Below are 13333 nucleotides of genomic sequence, written 5' to 3'. Positions count from 1 at the left end.
GAGGTTCGTCAGCAATCGCATATGCTACCAATACTAATAAAAGATGATTTCTCAATAATTTGGAAAGTACCGGTAGTAGTGCAATAGGTCTATAATTGCAGGTATTAGATCTTTCACCACCCTTATGAAGAGGAATAATGATGGCTGTCTTTAGGCACTCTTGGAAATTTACTGTTTAAACTACTTTATTTAATGGGTTATAAGTCAAACAATCATAGTACTGAGTAAACTTATATATTTTTATAAAACTTACTAAACATCTTACATACAATAAATCATACCAGTGACAACCATGTTGACTGGCTTGAAGTTAGCCATGTCATGTCTAGCACGCAGCCCCTTGCTACGCTGTTACACAGCTATATATATTAAACACCTTCCCCCTAAGATCGATATCTATAAGGGGTCTTTATATTACGACCAACTCTCGTCTTATAACTGTTAGAAGTCTCAATATTTGGGTTGACTTTATGACTCAATGTAGGTACTGATTTTACATTTGGGCTTGGGCAACTAATGGTTTTATTAACACTATCATTTACGTTAATGTGAGTGGTATCTTTATGAACACTTTGTGACTGAATATCAGGGTACAACTCGGGTTCTAAAATGAGTTCTTTTTCAAGTGTTGTGGTGTAGGAATGTTTCATTTGGTGTGAATTCCGTCTAATAATTTTATTGTTATCTTCTTTTTTCACCCAATATGATCTAGGTTCATTGGCCTTTTCTAACACAATTGCTTTACGCCAATAATTATCTTTTGAACTTCTTATTACTACCCTATCTCCCTTTCTAAACTCTACTGGTTTTCTTCGTGCTGTCTTATCATAACGTACTTGTAATTTCTCTTTTTCTTTGCATAAATTCTTATATACTTGTTTCTGGATTGTAGGTTCTAATTTATTAGCTGTAGTTGGTAATTGTCCTCTCAGGATCCTGCTCTGTAAAATTTGAGCTGGAGATGCATCAAGATTTATTATGCAGGTATTATTATATTCCATCACCAAATCTCTAAAATCAACATTTTCCTCATTACTCTTTCTTAAAATTTGTTTGCTTATATTGACTGCTTTTTCTGCAAGTCCATTACTCTGGTGGTAATGTGGAGTGCATGTCATAATTGTAATGTCTTTTTCTCTATAATAATTTTTACATTTTACCGAAGTAAATGGTAGATTATCTGCAATTAAAATTTCTGGATATCCAAATCTACTAAAAGTATCTTGAAATGAGTTGATTACTGAACTGGAGGTTTTATCTTTTAATATTGAAATGTCCAACCAATGCGAAAAATAGTCTACAATTACTAAATATGCTTTTGAACCATACTCTAAAATGTCTGTACCAACTTTATTGAATCTTAGTCTGGGAATGTCATGAGGCATCATTGGTTCTTTAAAATTATTTGGTCTGTATTTCTCACATATCCTGCATTTTTTTATATAGTTTGTCACATCATCATTAAGTCCTGGCCAATAATATATACTCCTGGCTTTGTTTATAGTTTTACTGACTCCTATATGGCCTTTGTGAAGCAATTTTATCATGTCAAGCCTAAGTTTTTTCGGAATAATTATTTTGTCATCAATAAATGCGATGCCAGCTTCAAAATACAGTGAATCTCTTATACCATAGTACTTTTTACACACTTGAGGAACATTTTTTTCTTTTGGCCACCCATTATAATAAAAATCAAAAATTACTGCTAATGCCTCATCCTGGCTAGTAGCTAGTCTTAACTCAGATTGCTTTTCCTGGCTCATAGGTAAATGTTTACTCACTGAGTGGACCATTTCAAACATTTCTGGGTCATGTGTCTCTATATTTAAACTGGACCTAGATAGCATATCAGCAAAATGTATGTCTTTCCCAGGAACAAAATATACATTTAATCTGTACTTGAGAAGTTTAAGCCTTAAACGTTGGAGTCTAACTGATCCAATTTTGGAAATTGGCTTCTTCATAATGGAGATTATAGGTTTGTGATCTGATTGAACGTCAACATCAAAATTATAAATAAAATTGTGAAATTTTTGAGTAGCATAATAAATTGCCAATAGTTCCTTCTCAGTCTGACTATAATTTATTTCACTATCATTCATATTTCGTGATGCACAAGCTACTAATTTTAAAATAGAATCATATTTCTGGAACATACAAACACCTAAACCATTTTTAGATGCATCACATTGTAAAATAATTTTTTGATTAGGATCATAAGGGACTAACGCTGGTGATTTACAAATTATGTTCTTTAAATTATCAAAACACTTTTGATGTGACGGGAGCCACACCCATTCTACATTATTTTTAAGTAATTGACAAAGAGGTTGAATATGTTCAGCCATGTTCGGAATGTACCGTCTAACGTAATTAAATGCGCCCAAAATTCTTTGTAATTCTACTTTACTATTTGGTTTTTCAAGTTTACAAAGTGATTCCACTCTGTCAGGATCTATTTGCATCCCTTTATGTGAAAAAACTTGACCCATAAATCTGACCTCTTCTTGACAATATTGAAATTTGTCCCCATTAAACTTTGCTCCTACTTCTTTAGCCCTTTCTAACACTTTTTTAACAGTTGTATCATGTTCTTCTTTTGTTGTTCCCATAACAATCATATCATCATGACAAATCAATAAATTCTCTATACCTTTAAATTTATCTTCTACTACTTCTTGAAACAGATCTTGGGAATTTGATAATCCATATGGCAATACTTTATATCTGAAAATTCCATAAGAAGTTGCAAAACAGCATTTCCATGATGATGTCTCGTCAAGTTCTAAATGATGATACCCTTCAGAGAGATCAAATACAGAAAATATCTTTTTACCTATCATTTGTGCACAAACATCTTCCAATTTATGTACTACTCTTGGTTTGCGGACTATTTGTTTGTTTAGATCTAATGGGTCTAAGCATAAACGTAACTTACCATTTTGCTTTTCCACAATAACAATGCGGTTTATGCTTGCCCTGGGGTCAATTTCGTTAACTTTGACAATTGCCCCTCTTTTTGTCAACCTATCTAATTCATTTTTTAAATTATCTCTAATTGCGACAGGTACATTTACAGGTGGGTAACTTACTGGCTCAAATTTGTCTACTGTAGTGATCCTATGTTTACCACAAAATTTACCATGACCTCTAAAAACTTCAGGGTTAAGGTTTATAAATTTATCCCTTTCTGCTAATTCTAAAGTACCACAACTCTCAATATTGTTGATTCGTTTAACTAACCCCAAATCAATACATAATTTACCACTTAAAAGAACTCGAGTTGCCCCATTAATAATTGTAAAATCCTCGTAAACATACTTATTTTTATGTTTACAAAATAAATTTACGACACCCATTGTTTTAGCCTGAGTACCCTCAAACCCTTTCAGTACATAATGATTATCCCTAATTTTAAATTGTTTATCAATTTTCTTAAAAATTTTTAATGGAATTATACTTACATCTGCACCTGTGTCAAGTTTTACTTTAATTCTCTTGTTTTCAATTTCTATAATTTCATCCCAAATATTTTGACTACTTACATTTTGGTATACTTTATTGACATTTCCTACAAAACTATCAGCTGATCCATCACTGCTATCTTCATCTATGACATCAATATTCTTCACTCTACACGACTTTGCAAAATGGTTTAAAAGCCCACATTTCTTACATTTCTTTCCATACGCTGGACATTCTCTGGCCCCATGAGTTGATTGACATCTTTTACACTTGAATTTTTCATTGGTATTCGCTTTACTTCTAGAGTTATTATAATTTCTATGGCCCTGGTACCTATCTTTACGAACTTCTCCTATGTCTACATCTTTTCTTTCGGTATGAAATTTCAAATTTTGGTTCTTACTTTGTTCACTAGTTCTACAAAATTCGATGGCTTTTTGTAGGGTAAGTTTGTCCACTCTCAATAGAGCTTCTCTAGTAACTGGATCTCTGATGTTCATTAATATTTTGTCTCTCAGAGCTTTATCTTCGGCTGTTTGTTCTGGATCAATTTCATTATAATTACATGTTCGAATCAAATGTCTACAACTAGTAAGAAACTGCTCAAACGACTCTCCTTCTTTCTGGACCCTCATGATAAAATTGTATCTTTCAAATGATTCATTCATCCTTGGATTAACATACTTATCGATTAGTGATATCATCAAGTCATACTTGTTATTTTCGGCTTCTGGGATCTCGAATGTGGACATAATTTTGGCAGACTCAGCCCCAATTATATTTCTTAAAATTGACATTTTCATTTTATCTGCTGACTGGTCTTGTCCCGTTGCTAGTAAATAATCTTCGAAACTAGTCTTCCAGAACTTCCATTCGCTTGCAGCATTTTGATCCTGCAGGTCAAAATCTGGTGGTAATTTTACATTTATTCCCATCACTGCCATTGTAGGTTATGTATGGTACCTCGTGTACAAGTTGCTATAAATTTAGCTTTTCGACTGTAAACTGTAACCCAACTAGCTGTTTGACTGCGCCATGTTTAAACTACTTTATTTAATGGGTTATAAGTCAAACAATCATAGTACTGAGTAAACTTATATATTTTTATAAAACTTACTAAACATCTTACATACAATAAATCATACCAGTTCTTCTTCTTCTTCCTTTTTTTTGGGTTTCGATTTTTTTTAATCATTTACCCAGTACATGTTATTGGTTATGCGCGTCTTGCTCAAGGCAATGCACAACCAGGTGTCCTGTCAACTTCAGATCTATTTTTTTTTTTGGTCCTATGTGTTCCTTGTCCTTCTTCTTGTTTTTCTGTAGATAGAGGGGGAAAAGTGTTACAACATTTAAGGTTAACTTAAGACTTTTCTCGTTTGGGGGTAGCTTCCAAACATTTTCACATAGGTTTAGGGCTGGCTACCTTCGGTTAGGATTAAGGATTTTAAGGATACAAATATAATTTTTGACATTTTAGGAGATTCCCTGTATTTTCTGAAGTATTTATTTATTGTTATTGTTATTATTATTATTTTTTGAAAATTCTATAGATCTACTTGAAAAAATTTGATAAATTTATTGATTATCTTAATAACTTTATTCGAGGGTTTATATAAAATGCTCTGTAAAGATATTGGACTGTCTATTCCAGCTTTTATTAGTTCTAGATACAAATCCATATCTTTATGTTTATTTATGGGGCACTCAAAGATGATGTGTACCAATGTTCCCATAGTACCGCATTCGCATATCGGTGTTTCCGTTTTGCCTATTTTGTGGAGATAACAAGGAGTTTTGCAATGTCCACTTCGTAAACGATTAAGGTTAGTAATATTGTTCCTACCCAAATATCCACATTTGTTATACCAAGGTTTTATAGGGAAACTATCCTGCAGTCCACAATAGTCCGGATATTTACCTTTAATTTGGGAATACCAGTTATTGTAAAATTGAGTCAAGATGTTCTTTTTTGTAACACAAAAGATATCTGTGCTGATGTTTTTTACATCATATGGTACTCTTAATTCTCTCCCAATATTGGCCAAGCTATCTGCCACCTCGTTGCCTCTAATCCCCTGATGTCCCGGTACCCATTCTAATCCTATTGAAAATCCCATATTATTTGCATCTACCAGTAGTTTTTTGGTCATTATAGTTACATAATCCATTTGGTCCCATTTGTGACTAGATATTTTGGATAAGGCACTTTTTGAATCTACAAAGATCACTGCTTTCATGATTTCCTTTTCAATACATACCGACATGGCTTTGTATACCGCTATTATTTCAGTTGTGCAGATTTGTGTGTAGTTATGGAGTCGTGACGAATATTTATAATTGATGCTTGGGATGTAAATTCCAAATCCCGATTGATTTGTTTGTGGGTCTATTGATCCATCTGTATATACGTGGGTATGATTATTATATATTCCACCATATTTAGCTATGAACCTTTCGTTCGATTCAATTTCATATTTTTCAAATTCTAGACTTTTAATTGTAATGGGGTATAGAAGAGTTTTTCTTTCTACCTCATATATAGGATTGATTTTATATCTAATTATGTTTTTTGTTTTTTTGAGTATATTTGTATATGCTAGTGAGTAATCTGGTATGACCTTGTTCCTCCAGAATCTATTGTTTGCATTTATTGCTTCGTTTAGCTTATTTAGACTCTTTACTATGATATTGTTTTTTTCCGGCATTTGTTTGAGTATATATTTATGTGCTAGTATCTCCCTTCTAACTTGTAACGTTGTTACTGAACATTCTGCTTGCAATATTAAGATGGGTGTAGAACGTAGACAACCCGTTACGATTCTCAAGGCAACATTCTGTACTTGTTCCAACCTCATCATCAAACTTTTACTGCAGGGGTTTAAAAGATTGGCTGCGTAATCTAAATGAGATCTAACTATTCCTTTGTATAAACTCAAAAGAATGTTCGGGTCAGCTCCCCATTTTGTACCACAAATTGCTCTCATGACATTTATTCCTTTGTTTGCTTTAGTTATCATGTCGTTAATTTGAATTGTCATATTCAAATTGCACTGTAAATGAAATCCCAGATACTTTATTTCATTTTTCCATGGAATTTCCATATTTTGATATATCAAATGTGGGAAGTTATAAGCCTGACTTCTTTTTCTAAATATTATTGCTTTTGATTTGTGTGCTGAAATTTTAAAGTTGTGTTTCTCAAACCACTCCTGTAAATTTATTATATGGGTATTTAAGGAATTAATTAGCTTGTATATATCAGATCCTTGCACCAGAATTACAAAATCATCTGCATACTGAAAACACTCCATCTCATGGTTTATTAAATCATGTAGGGATCTAGTATAGAGATTGAATAATATTGGACTGAGTGGAGACCCTTGAGGCAATCCAGTGGATGCTTGCATTGGGCCTAATATATTATTTGATTTGTCTTTAACGTAGATATTTCTGTTGAGCAAAAATTGCAAGATCAAGTTTGCATAAGTTATTGGGATGTCATACTTTAATAAGTATTTATATAGCAAATATATATTGACTGTATCATATGCCCTACTGATATCCAAAAAAATTCCCATTGTATTTAAATTTTTACTAAATCCAGTTCTAATATAATTAATTGTTAAAGCTAAGTTATCGTTGCACCCTTTGTTTCTTCTGAAACCTAACTGCTTAGGGCTTAGTATCGATTTTTTTTCCGTTATTTGTTCTATTCTTAATTTAATTATATTTTGCAAAATTTTGCCTACACATGACTCTAGAGCTATGTTTCTATAATTATCCTCACATAAAGGGTCTCTATTGGGTTTTAAAAAGGGAATGACAAGGGTGTTTTTCCATTCTTGTGGAAAACCTGTGTTTCTTTTAACTATTTGATTAAATATTTTTGACAATGCATCTAGCGCCACTAGGGGAAGTCTGTTTATCATGCTATATGTTACAAGATCTAAGCCAGTAGCCTTATCCTTTTTATTTATGACACTTATTATTTCTTGCCTTGAAATGTCCTCCACATCCTCGTTAGTTAGGGTAACCGTGAACTCAGGATCTGTTATGTCAATTGCCAAATTATTTAATATGTTCTGAGCTATGTTTTTGTTGGGAAGTTTAGCAGGGATTACAGCATTTTGATATGTGGAGAATAGCTTAACTGTTCGCCATATTTCAGATAGAGGAGTGTCCCTTGTCAATCCATTGCAAAAGCTTTTGAAGCTATTTCTTTTTTTTGTTTTAAATATTTTTTTACTGTATGCAAATATTTTTTTGATTTCAATATAATTTTCATTGCTTGCTTCTTCCTTATATTTTTTAATTTTTTCTTTTCTTGTTTTTATTAAATTAGAGCATTCCTTATCCCACCAGGGAGGGCTTTTCTTTTTTCTTATAGATTTTTCTGTTTTCGAGAGAGGTATTTCCTCATCACTCACCATTTCCATAATTTGTGTAAATGAATTATAGTCTTCACACCCATTCTTCATCAAGTCTTCTATTTTTGAAGCATAATTCTCCCAATTGACATTCTTTGTATTTCTTTTATGACTTTTTTGTGTTACTATATTTTCATTTACAATTGCGATTTTGCAAGAAGTTGGAAAATGATCACTGCCTCCAGAATCCTCTAACACATCCCATTGGCATATATTTGCAATTTCCGAGGAAATTAGTGTTAGGTCTACCGCTGAGGCATTCTGTCCAGGTAGGGTAATCCGCGTGGGTCTCCCATCATTGCAGCAAACTAGATCCAAATCCTCTAAGGATTCAGCAATTATTCTTCCATTAACATTAACAGACACTTGACTTCCCCAAAGTGCATTATGTGCATTCATATCCCCCATTAAAATTTTATTTCCCCTGATTTTATTTATGCGTCCAACCCAACTATTTAAATTTATTTTTGCCCTAGGATGGATATAAATGTTAATAACTGTAATGTCCCAATCTATTATTTTTGTTGCTAAAATTTGAATTTTACTAACATTATTATTATACCTATATACTATTTTGTGATCCAGACTATTATGAACCACAGTAGCTAGGCCACCATAACCATCCCCTCGATCCAACCTATGTATTTCATATCCTCTTAGATAGAAGTGATGATTATTTTTTAGCCAAGTTTCATTTAATAGAATTAATTTGGGTCTATGTTCGCTTATGAAATATTTCAGACTGTTATAGTTACTGCTTAAACTTTTTATGTTCCATTGGATAATAAGTGGATTCTTGATATCCATCTAAATCTAGCAACTTTTGGTTCGATGAGCTTTCATGTATAAATAGCTGGTTCAAGTAATTGATTATATGTTCCTTATGTTTCCAATCTAGTTTTTTTAATATCGCATTCAGTGTTTTTTCTGTGTCCCTCTCTAGTTGCTCTGTACGGGAACATCCAGGAGTCTCATTGTTTACTGCACGAGCTCTCTCTTCGCTTCTCCCATTTGGAGATAATAAATATTGATTGTGTACTTCTTTATTGTATGTCTTATTTGTTTCATTAGCCTTTCTTTTATTTTTGTTTGAGTTATTCTCAATTTTTCTACTAAACAGGTGTTCAGGGTTACTCTTTACATTTTCTATCCATCGCATATTGATGGGAATTGTCTCTAAATTATTTGTTTGAGTTTTATGTAATGTTGGGAATTCCTCCTGGCTCATTCTGAATATATTATTCTCTTGCGATTTTCTAGTAGAAACATAAGGAAATCTCTCGCATGCCTCGTAGTATGAAAGATTGTCCAGAGACATGACAGCCTTAATATTCCGCTGTCTCACATACTCTGGACACTCCTCATAGGTACTTATATGAAAGCTGCTATTACAATGTAAACATTTCATCGAACAATCCCCTTCATGTATTTTTTCCGCGCAGTTTTTGCATTTTTCTCCCCCTCTACAAAGATTTTTTGTGTGTCCAAAAAGAAAACACCGATAACATTGAACCACTGGTATCATGTATGGTTTTACCCTAAAAGGGATCCCATATATATTCACTTCCTTCGGGATTACTTTTCCCGAAAAGGTAAATGCGACCGTTTCTGTATCAATATATTTCTCTGTGTCATATTTAGACTTCCGTTTAAATCGTCTTATTTCTAGTACTTTAATGTTGACCGAAGCCAATCCCGAAAATTTGATTAGATCTGCATCCGATATACTAGTATCTACATTATTAACGACTCCCCTACATGTTACGTTATTTGCCGGAATAAACAATTCATATCCATCATTTCTGACCACGTCATTTAAAACAAATTTATTAGCATCCTCCCATTTCTTGAAAGCAACGCTAATTCGGTTTTTTCCTTTTTTGCTAAGTTTAAGTACATTCTCGATTTTTTTGTCATTTATGTATTTTGCTAATTTCAAAAAACTATAATTACCGACGTTATCGCCTTTTGACTCCATAAATACCTCAAAGGGACCGGTATCAGTGTACTGATAATAGAAATGTTTTTTTCCTTTTTTTATTTCATTGTTATTATTAGTGATTGAATTAGCATTGCTATCAAGTAATGGTGTATTATTTAAACTACTATTATTTTCAATGTTTTCTATATTATCTAACATCTCCTCATCACCGGGGGGGTTAGCCCCCCCCGTAGAGTCCCCCATAATTAACCCTGTAATGCAAAGCTGTCTCTTTTTTACCTAACTAGATAATGTATAATTTATTTTATTCAAAGAAAGTACAGGAAATTTAGGAATTCAACAGATAGGAAATTTGTTAGTTACCTCTATTATGTAGTTCCTATTTTGTTTTTGCCGCCTGCGTTTTTTTTGAATTATCACTTCCACACTGAACTGTCACACAACCGAACGTTACGAAAGCTCCATAAATCATACCAGTGACAACCATGTTGACTGGCTTGAAGTTAGCCATGTCATGTCTAGCACGCAGCCCCTTGCTACGCTGTTACACAGCTATATATATTAAACATTTACCTTTCTCAAAATAATCATTAATTAGTGAGATGAGGACTTCCAACACATTTTCTGGGAGATTTGAAAAAAATGTTATCGATAGACCATCAATACTACAGGAAGATTTGCTTTTAATACTATTGATTGTTAGGATCAGTTCAGATTTATCAACTGGTTTTATAAATAATGAATTCGAGACCTTTCTTGAACTAGGGAGATGGGAAATAGGATATTGTTGTGGCAAAATAGTTTATGTAATATTTTTACTCACATTAACAAAGTATTCATTTAGATTTTCATTGTCTGGAAGGGAAAACGTTTGAGAAGTGTGGGTTTTATTTCGAAGATCGTTTATTATGAACCAAGTTTCTTGTGCAACACTTTTAGAGCTTCACAGGCGGTTTTGATAGTACACTTTTTTAGCTGATTTTATAACTTTAAGATAGGTTACCCTGTACTTGGTGATATATTCAGTGACAGAGACGTTGGTCGTAAATATCTTGATGTAGAGTAGTGAACGCATATTCTTAGCTGATATTCGGATACCTTTGGTAGTCCAGGATTTACGATGTTTTGGCTTAATTTTAATTAAGGAAAATGCTTTATTGAAGATACTTGAGCTTATCTAAAGAATCACAGAAATTATAGTCCAAAGAAGGAAATTGCCACTCAGAGGTTAAGCATAAATTTTGGAATTTACGAAAGTTCCGGGTGGAAAAAATCCTGCCTAAACGTCGGGTTTTCTAGGAGGGTTTGCTGAAGATATTAAACTTTGTATAAACTGCTTCATGATCAGATAATCAGTCCAGCATTAATAATTGTCGAGCGGACGTCAAGGGGCGAGAAATCTGAGACAATATAATCAATTATGGTAGATAAAGTTTTTGTAAATGTTTTTTGGTGTAATAAATTATTTTTTTGTACATTTCCTGACTGGACACGGTTTTTTCAGATCTTACACATACAGAATTAAAAAAAAACTATCGACGATATCTGAAGGGAATGTGGTGTAACTGGTGACGTGGAGCATTGCATTTTCAAATGTAATGCCATCCTACAAGAACATCAAAGATTAAGAATTAAGCTAGGAGAGGTCACGCCAAATAATATACTGAACTTAGCTATGCAGAGCAGAGAGAACTTCGACTATGTGCTAGAAATAATAAAGAAAATCATAAAAAAGGAGATGGTGGAAAGAGCGAGACAGAATGAGGGAACAGGCTGAAAGACTAGTAGAACAAATTTTTAATTTGTGCTGTTGATAGATTAGACACATATTTTAGTCTAACGTATTAGTTTTATCTGCGTATTTGCCCTAATATTTATCAACTTATGTTTTGTTTTTTTTTATACTCGTCATTATAATTTTCGACCAAGGGCCTAGACATTATACAACGATACGCCCTTCAGGGACAGTTATCTTCGAAACCCTATACTGAAGACTATACTTTGTTACCGTTTGATTTGGGGACCGCGGTAGTGCGCTTTGAAGTTACTTTTGCCAAGAAACGTCCCTGGCTATCAACGCCTACCAACCTAGTTGGTAGGCGTTGAAACTAACTTCAGCCACATTGGAACGTTATAGCTCGAACGAATACAACATCTGAGTCATCTTCCTAGATCTCTTTAGACTTTAGAAGATCCTCACCTCAAAAAAAAGTTGTTTATAAAAATTAAGTGAGTTAAGTTAAAAAAAGTGTTTTTAATAATGTCTATTCGAAATATTTTAAGGTCATTAGCAAATATTCTATTACTAATTTTAATGACTGATTATATATCATTAAAAAATATTAAATAAAAAACATTAAATAAGACAGGCCCAATATGAGACCCCTGAGGTTACAGATACTCGCTGCGATAAACAATTTCCATATTTTACATACTGACATCTACTAGAGACAGAACTTTATATCGACTCAAGTATTTTACCTCCAAATCCATAGCAAATACTATAATTGTAGGGTGCTAATATTTGCACGAATCTGCCGAACATAGGTACATGTAAAGATAAGTAATGCATTTATTAAATGGTACTTAACATAACTAAAAAGTTCAAAATATTTCCTAAAAAATATTTTTACGCTCTTTTCAACGCCGGTATTACCTTTTTGAAAAATTTATATATACAGGGTTAAAGCATTGAAAAAAAAACAACATATTTTTACATAAAAAATCAGGAAAAACGCAACTTTTGGTAAACTGATTCTTCCGGTTCAAGATCTCGATCTTATACAATAAAAAAAAAAGAACCCATATACCAAATTTGGTTGCAGTCGGACTTTTCGTTCAAAAGTTATCGTGCTATTAGGCACATATGTATCGTCGCCATTTTGAATGTCCGCCATTTTTGTAAAAGGTAAAATCTGAGATGGCCTCATATCTAATTTTGAACTTTTATGTGTGTAGTACATGTAGTCCAAATTCTATGCTTCTATTATTAAATGCACAATTCTTATATTTGCACGAATCTGCCGCACTATTAGTATGACATATTAACAATTTTAAGTAAAATAATTTCAATAAAAATGTCACTATTTAAGAGGGGAGGGGAATGGTTTGAAATATTTAATTCTTTATTATTTCAAATAAAAGTGCACACTTTCAAGAATACTCTCTGAAAATTTCAGATTGATCGGAGTAAAATTACCGGAAATACAGCGTGTTGAATATCCGTACCTTCGACTCGCTTTACCGCGGCTTGGCGCTATCATGCTTGAGTGTAGTGAGAAACGTTAAACAACTATTCGCCTTCTCTTTTGTAGATTACTCCGCGATTCAAAAAACATATTCCAATGTGCATCACTTTACGATTTGGTTGACAAACAAGAAGATAAAGATGCAGTTGTCAAAACTTTAAACGCATTTTTCTCAAAACTGCTTTTTCAAATGCGGTGGACATGCGGTAACTGAAAAACTACTTGACTGATCTAGGTACGTGAAATTT

At 33.0% G+C, this 13333-nt stretch overlaps 1 protein-coding gene across 1 annotated transcript; it reads right to left on the bottom strand.

Moving 5' to 3' along the window:
• Positions 1-218: 218 nt before the first annotated feature.
• On the bottom strand, positions 219-10303 carry LOC126883204 (uncharacterized protein K02A2.6-like). The gene is made up of 2 exons (XM_050648460.1): positions 10201-10303; positions 219-4785 (listed from the first exon to the last, which is right to left on the bottom strand). The coding sequence occupies exon 2, from the start codon at positions 4407-4409 to the stop codon at positions 384-386; it is 4026 nt and encodes a 1341-aa protein (XP_050504417.1). The 5' UTR covers positions 4410-4785; positions 10201-10303; the 3' UTR covers positions 219-383.
• Between the last annotated feature and the right edge of the window lie 3030 nt (positions 10304-13333).

This window comes from Diabrotica virgifera, chromosome 4 (genome assembly GCF_917563875.1).
Source record: "Diabrotica virgifera virgifera chromosome 4, PGI_DIABVI_V3a".
In the NCBI taxonomy this organism is placed as follows: Eukaryota; Metazoa; Arthropoda; class Insecta; order Coleoptera; family Chrysomelidae; genus Diabrotica; species Diabrotica virgifera.
The sequence above is the reverse complement of the archived record's forward strand: the minus strand, read 5'-3'. Positions and strand labels throughout refer to the sequence as shown.